Source organism: Apteryx rowi, unplaced genomic scaffold (genome assembly GCF_003343035.1).
Source record: "Apteryx rowi isolate R43461 unplaced genomic scaffold, aptRow1 scaffold_75, whole genome shotgun sequence".
Taxonomy (NCBI): Eukaryota; Metazoa; Chordata; class Aves; order Apterygiformes; family Apterygidae; genus Apteryx; species Apteryx rowi.
The window spans coordinates 1,843,935-1,849,561 of NW_020451038.1; the positions used below are offsets into that span (position 1 = coordinate 1,843,935).

General features: G+C 72.7%; 1 protein-coding gene across 1 annotated transcript; it reads right to left on the reverse strand.

Annotated features, from left to right (window-relative positions):
- Nucleotides 1-958: 958 nt before the first annotated feature.
- Nucleotides 959-5,586, reverse strand: LOC112976623 (tubulin monoglycylase TTLL3). Its single transcript, XM_026088061.1, is given in 10 exon segments — nt 959-1,621; nt 2,012-2,447; nt 2,529-2,772; nt 2,863-3,011; nt 3,080-3,257; nt 3,345-3,633; nt 3,725-3,853; nt 4,109-4,236; nt 4,239-4,316; nt 4,486-5,586. Coding segments are annotated over 10 exon segments (2,847 nt in total). The 5' UTR covers nt 5,039-5,586.
- Between the last annotated feature and the right edge of the window lie 41 nt (nt 5,587-5,627).

Here is a 5,627-nt window from a genome sequence, read left to right on the forward strand (position 1 = left end):
GCCGCCCGGCCCCCCGCGCAGGTACCGGCGCTCGCGGGGTGCGGGCCGTGGGGACCCCCGTGCAGCCCCCCGGCGCTGAGCCCCGCTCCCCGCGCAGGTGCTGGACGAGGAGCTGGCGCGCCGACTGCAGCTGGCGCCGGGGCCGCGCCGCCGCCGCCTCCCGCTGCACCTGCACCTGCAGCAGCTGGCGCTGCCGGGGGCTGTGCTGACGGCCCTGCCGCCCCCCTTCTTCCTGCGCACCCTGCGCCTCCTGGGGCTGCCCGGCCCCGGCGGCGGAACCCCCCCACCCTCCCATTAAAGCCTGCTCTGTGCCCGGGCTGCTCCCTGCGCCTTCTGTTTTTCCCGCGACGCCAGCAAAAGCTGCTCCGAGGAGCAGGTGGCGGCAGCGTTCCCGCCTCTGCAGCCTGGCCTGCAGCTGGCCCCGTTCCCYGGCCCCACCGCCGCCACCGCCGCACAGGTGCTTTCCTGCCTGCTTTCTGCCCCCGGCAGCGGGCAAGCGCGGCGCGGCAGAGCTGCCGGCGGTTTCTGTTGGCGGCCACTGCCTCATGTCGGCGGCGCCGGTTCCTGCCCGCAGCCGTGCGCGCCGTGCATCGCTGCCATGGAGTCAGGCATCATGGGGGGAGAGAGGGGGGGTCTCGCCCCATCTCAGTGCGGCCGTGGGGGCAAGGGGGGAGTTGCATTACGCCGTGCCCCACGCCTCCCGCCCCACAGACGGGCAGAGCCTTTCTGCCGTGCACAGGCGTGTTTTCCCGACCCCACGTGTCCGGCTGCGGCAGGAGGGGTGGGGGAGCGCTCGGTGCCCCCCTGCCGTGGGGCTGCTGGCATGGGACAGGAGCAGGGTGCTGCACAGCCCCAGCCTCTCAGCCTCTCCGACGAGTCCGGTGCTGCCCCAGCCCTGCAGCTCCCACGCCATCTCCTCCCTGGGTCCTTCCGGAGCCGGCACCAGCTGGGTCAGGCTTCAGCGCTCTTCCGCATCGGCATCCCCCTGGGAGCCGCTGCGTGCTGTTTCCCCACCGGATCGCGGCAGGGGCGAGGGCCCATCTAGGAGGAGGAGCGGGAGCGTAGGCGCTGTGCTGCGCCGGGCAGCGGGGACGAGGGCTGTCCCGTGAGCGTGCAGGGGCTCGGGGGTGCCCGGGAGCCGTGGGAAGGGCGGCGGGGCCCCGGAGCAGCTGCCAAGCCGGGGCAGGCTGGCCCGGGGCTGCTCCTGCAGGCAGCCGAGGCGCGGGAGCCCGCGGGGCGCCGAGGCCCCGGAGCGCTCCAGGCAAAGCGGCGTGGGTTGCGGCGGCGTGGTGCTGCCCTCAGCGGGCGGCCCGGTCCTCTCCGAGGAGCTTGCCGCGCCGGGCGGCACCCGCTGCCTCTCCTGGGCCGGCTTGCGGGGCAGCCCCAGCCTTCTGGCGGGGGGCCAGGTCCCTGTAGTCACCTCCAGCGGTGCCGGCGGCCGGGGGAGCCCCGCTGCACGGTGCTGGCGGGAGCTGCACGCGCTCAGGACGGGTGGCGCGGGGAGCCGTCGGCCGCGGGGCGCGCTGGTGGGGGGCCGGGGGCTGGCCAGCGGCAGCTTGCCCAGCGGGGAGCCTTCCACCAAGAGCTTCATGCCCAYGTAGTGGGGTACGGCCACGGCCGCCTGCGGAGGAGGCAGGGGGACGTGGGGCGTCACTGGCAGCGAGCTGCTCCCCTGGCCCACGTCAGCCCAGCTGCAAGACCCCATTTTTCAAGGCCATCAGGAAAGCAAGGGGCCAGGACCTCAGGGTCCCCCAAAGGGTCCCCCTTTGGGGACAGGTCCTTTAGTCCTATAGTCCTGGACTTTCCTTATAGTCCTTTTGGCTTCTTGCCCCATGGAAGTGCCCCTCCTGCCCTGTACCCTGTTTCTCCTGCTGCTGGTGGCTTTCCTGTGTCAACCTCCGGCTTGGGTCAACCTCAGGCAGCACCAGCTGAGCCCGCCCAGCCCTCGCCCTGCTGCAGGTCCTGGCCCTGGGTGGCCGGGCATGGGCAGGCTCCCCCCAGCCCTGCTCACCTGCTTGTAGATGAGCTCAAAGGCGCCTGTGGAGCAGTTGCGGTCGGCCTTGTGGTCGATGACCACGCGGAGCGTGTCCCGCTGGACGCCGGCGCACAGCCGGCTGGTGACCGCCGTGGAGGCGGCCATGGTGGGGCTGGCGTTGATCTCCAGCAGCCAGGGCTGGAAGTCCTCCCCGAAGACAAAGTCGGCCCCGTAGAGCTCGAAGCTGCCCTTGCGGGACTGCACCAGGTCCTGCGAGGCCTGCACCGCGTGCACGATGGCCGCCTTCATGCCGGGCACCATGACGTCGGGCCAGGCGCGCGCCTGCCCCAGCTGCTCCAGGTAGGCCTGGAACTGCTGGGACGACCACACGTTGTCGGCGGGCAGCTGGGGGTGGCGGCCCCGCGCGTTCTCGTAGTGCTTCTGGATGGAGTTGTTGCAGAGGTGGATGGCGCTGGGGCGGAGAGAGCGGGGTGAGCGCCTGCAGCGGGGCCGCAGGAGGCGGCAGTGGTGGTGGAGGCACTCCCGCACTCACGTGTCGAGGCTCTGCAGGGAGAAGGGCTGGGTGGAGAAGCGCAGGTAGCTGTCGCGGTAGAACCAGACGGTCAGCGGGTTCCAGTCGGTCACCAGGAACCACTGGCGCACGTCGAACTTGGTGCCGAAGATGAGGAGGGGCCGCTCGACGTACTTCTGCACCACCCACTTGCCGTCCTTCACCAGCAGCGGGTTGCAGTCCACCAGCCGCAGCACCTCCTCCAGGCGAGCCAGGCAGACGATCCCTGCGCGACACCGGCCGCCGTGCCGGAGCGGCACCGGGAAACGCTCCGGCCAGGCACCGCTTCTCCCCCCCACCACGAGCGCTCCCTTACCCCGGCCCCGGGACTTGGCCCCAGGCTTCACGATCCAGATGTTGTGGTCGCCCTCCATGTCCAGCTGCGGGAGCAGCGCCGCCAGGTGCTGCAGCACGGCCCGGCTGCGCTCCAGCAGCGCCCCGGACGTCTCCAGCACGGCACCCTCGCTGCGGGCAGATGCGGCGCTCAGGGCCGGGCACCGCGGCTCCCCGCCGCCGGCCCCCCCGGCACTTACTGCACCACCCGGTAGTAGCCCTGCAGGAACTGGTGCCAGGCAGCGCCGCCGGCCTGCGGGGGCGACCCGGGCTCCTGGTCGATGTCCTGGTGCCGCAGGCTGCTCAGGTGCTCGCCGCACGCCCGCAGCGCCTCCTCCAGCAGCCGGGCGGGCAGGCGGCCCCCCGGCCCGGCGCCCGCTGCGAGGGGCGCAGGGTGAGCACCCGGGAGCGGCCGAGCCGCCCCAGCCACCCTCGGCGCCGGGAAGGAGGGCAGCGGGAGCTCACCCGGCGCCCCGCTGGGGTTGGGGGGCCCCTGCGGCCCCCGYGCCCTCTGCAGCACCACTTTGAGGAGAGCGCGAGCGGCGGTGAGCCGGAAGTCCTCTGCGGGAGCGGGGGCATGAGGGCAGGCCGGAGCGCCGCGGCGGGGACGCCCCGCGCGTCCCGGGGGCCGGGGCTCACCGATGAAGGCTTGCTTCTCGTCCGCGGCCCCCAGGCGGTAGCAGCGAGGGAAGAAGGTGTCCGCGTCCRCCTGGTCAAACCAGTGCAGGTTTCGCAGGTTGAGGCACAGGCCGGCCTGGGGGCAGACGGGTGGCAGCACCCTGAGCGCCTCCGGGGGGGGGGGGGCCATGCTGGCCGCCCCGGGGGCCCTGCGCCGCCCATCCCACCTTGGTGGTGAAGGAGCCCGCCTTGGCGTAGTGGTTCACCACCTGGTCCTTGTGGAGCAAGCGGCAGTCGACAACGTCACGGCGGCTGGTCCAGATGAAATAAGGCAGCTGGTTTCGGACCAGCTGGGACTGCGGGCGGGAAGGGGCCTGGGGTGAGACGCTGGTGGGATCCGACCACCCCCRGTGCCCTGGACCACGGCTCACCAAGACCCAGCCTGACCCCCGTCCCACCACCCTGGGCACCCTCACTACCCCATAGCACCGTGATCCCACAACCCCCCGGTCCCCCAGGTGACCCCTGTCTCCCCATATCTGCCCTGGCTTCCAGTGATGGCCCCCTCATCCCAGCCCCCCAACCCTTCAGCCCCAGCCCACCCAGCTGACCATGAGGTTGTAGGTGCCACTGGGGTCCTCATCCCGCTGCTCCTCCTCCTCCTCGCCCTCCTCATCTGGGGAAGGTCGGGAGTCAGCCAAGCCCGGCGCATCCCCACCGCGGCACGTGCATCGGGGCTGGCAAGGGGCCTGGGGACCCCGGCGGTGAGCGGGGCCGGAGGCCGGGTGCTCCCTGGGGCACAGCAAGGTGGGGGGCTCCCTGCCAGGAGGCATCCCACTGCTGTCACGTCCCTGCGACCACTGGGGCCAAGGCTGAGGAGCAACCCCTTCCCAGGGCTTGCAGCACCTCCGGGCCCTCCCCTGGGAAGCTCGTGCTCTGCACGGAGCCCAGAGACGCTGGGCTCAGAAACCACCCAGCCCGGCCTCACCTTCCTCGGCAGCGTCRCCGCCATCACCCTCCTCCTGGCCACCGGGAAGGCGCTCGTGCCTGCGCCCTGCCTTGCACGCCCAGGAGAGCTTCTTCTCCACCCAGCCGCGGGCTCGCAGCAGGCTCCGGATCACGGGGTAGGGGCCTTGCAGCGCAAAGATCTTCTTGTGCTGGGGAGGGCCGGCAGAGCTGGGCATGCCGCCCGGCCGAGTGCCCTGCCGGGGCCGGAGGAAGGCCGTACCCAMGGGCACGGGAAGGCTGCTGCAGCGCGCAGCCCTCACCTTGATGGCCCTCTCCACGTGCAGCCTGGCCCGCTTGAAGCGCTCGGGGTCGAGCGAGGGGCGGCTGCCACAGTGGCGGYGCCCACAGCCCTTGGTCGCTGGTGCCGTGCGCCCTGGGGGAGAAGAGCCCCAGCTCGGTGGCCCCCGCCTCGCCGCCAGCAGGGACAGGAGCGGTGCCATGGGGAGGGAGATGCTCCTACCGTCCAGGCCCCCGGGGAAGGGGGGAGGCAGAGCTGCCCTCTCTGCCGCCGCCGCAGCTCGCTCGATCCACATGTCAGCGCCTTGGGCGAGCGGGGCGACCCCTGAGAAACCCCGCTCTGCCAGCCTGCCCTCGCCCGCCAGGCCGGGGGGCTGCAGCGTGCCCAGGGGGGCTGCGGCCTGCCGCCCCTGCCCCTCACCCAGAGGGCTGCTTGCCCTGCAGCCACCAGCAGCCTCCCGGCCTGCGAGTCATGGCACGGCGTCCCGCAGAAGCCTGGGGGCACAGAGAAGCCGCTGGCGGTGTTGCCTCCGTCGGACCATGGGGGAAAGACGGGGTGCCCGTGTAGGGGCGCGCAGCGGGGCGCCCTGCATGCCCCGGATCGGGCCCAAGGATGCTCCAGCGGGGCACTGCCGCAGCGGGATGGCGCCGAGAGCCTCGAGAGCGGCCCCGCGGCTGGCCGTGCCGGGGGCAACCGAGCAGCCCGGGGCAGGGGATGGCCCGAGCCCTGGCACCCGCATGGTCCTGCTGCCCCGACCAGGCCACATGCTCCGGAGCTTGCAGGGCAACAGATGTGGCCCCATGTTGACACAGCCCCCTCGTACCCCCCAGACCCTATCACTCCCCACAGACCCCCTTGTACCCCACAGACCCCCCCACAGACCC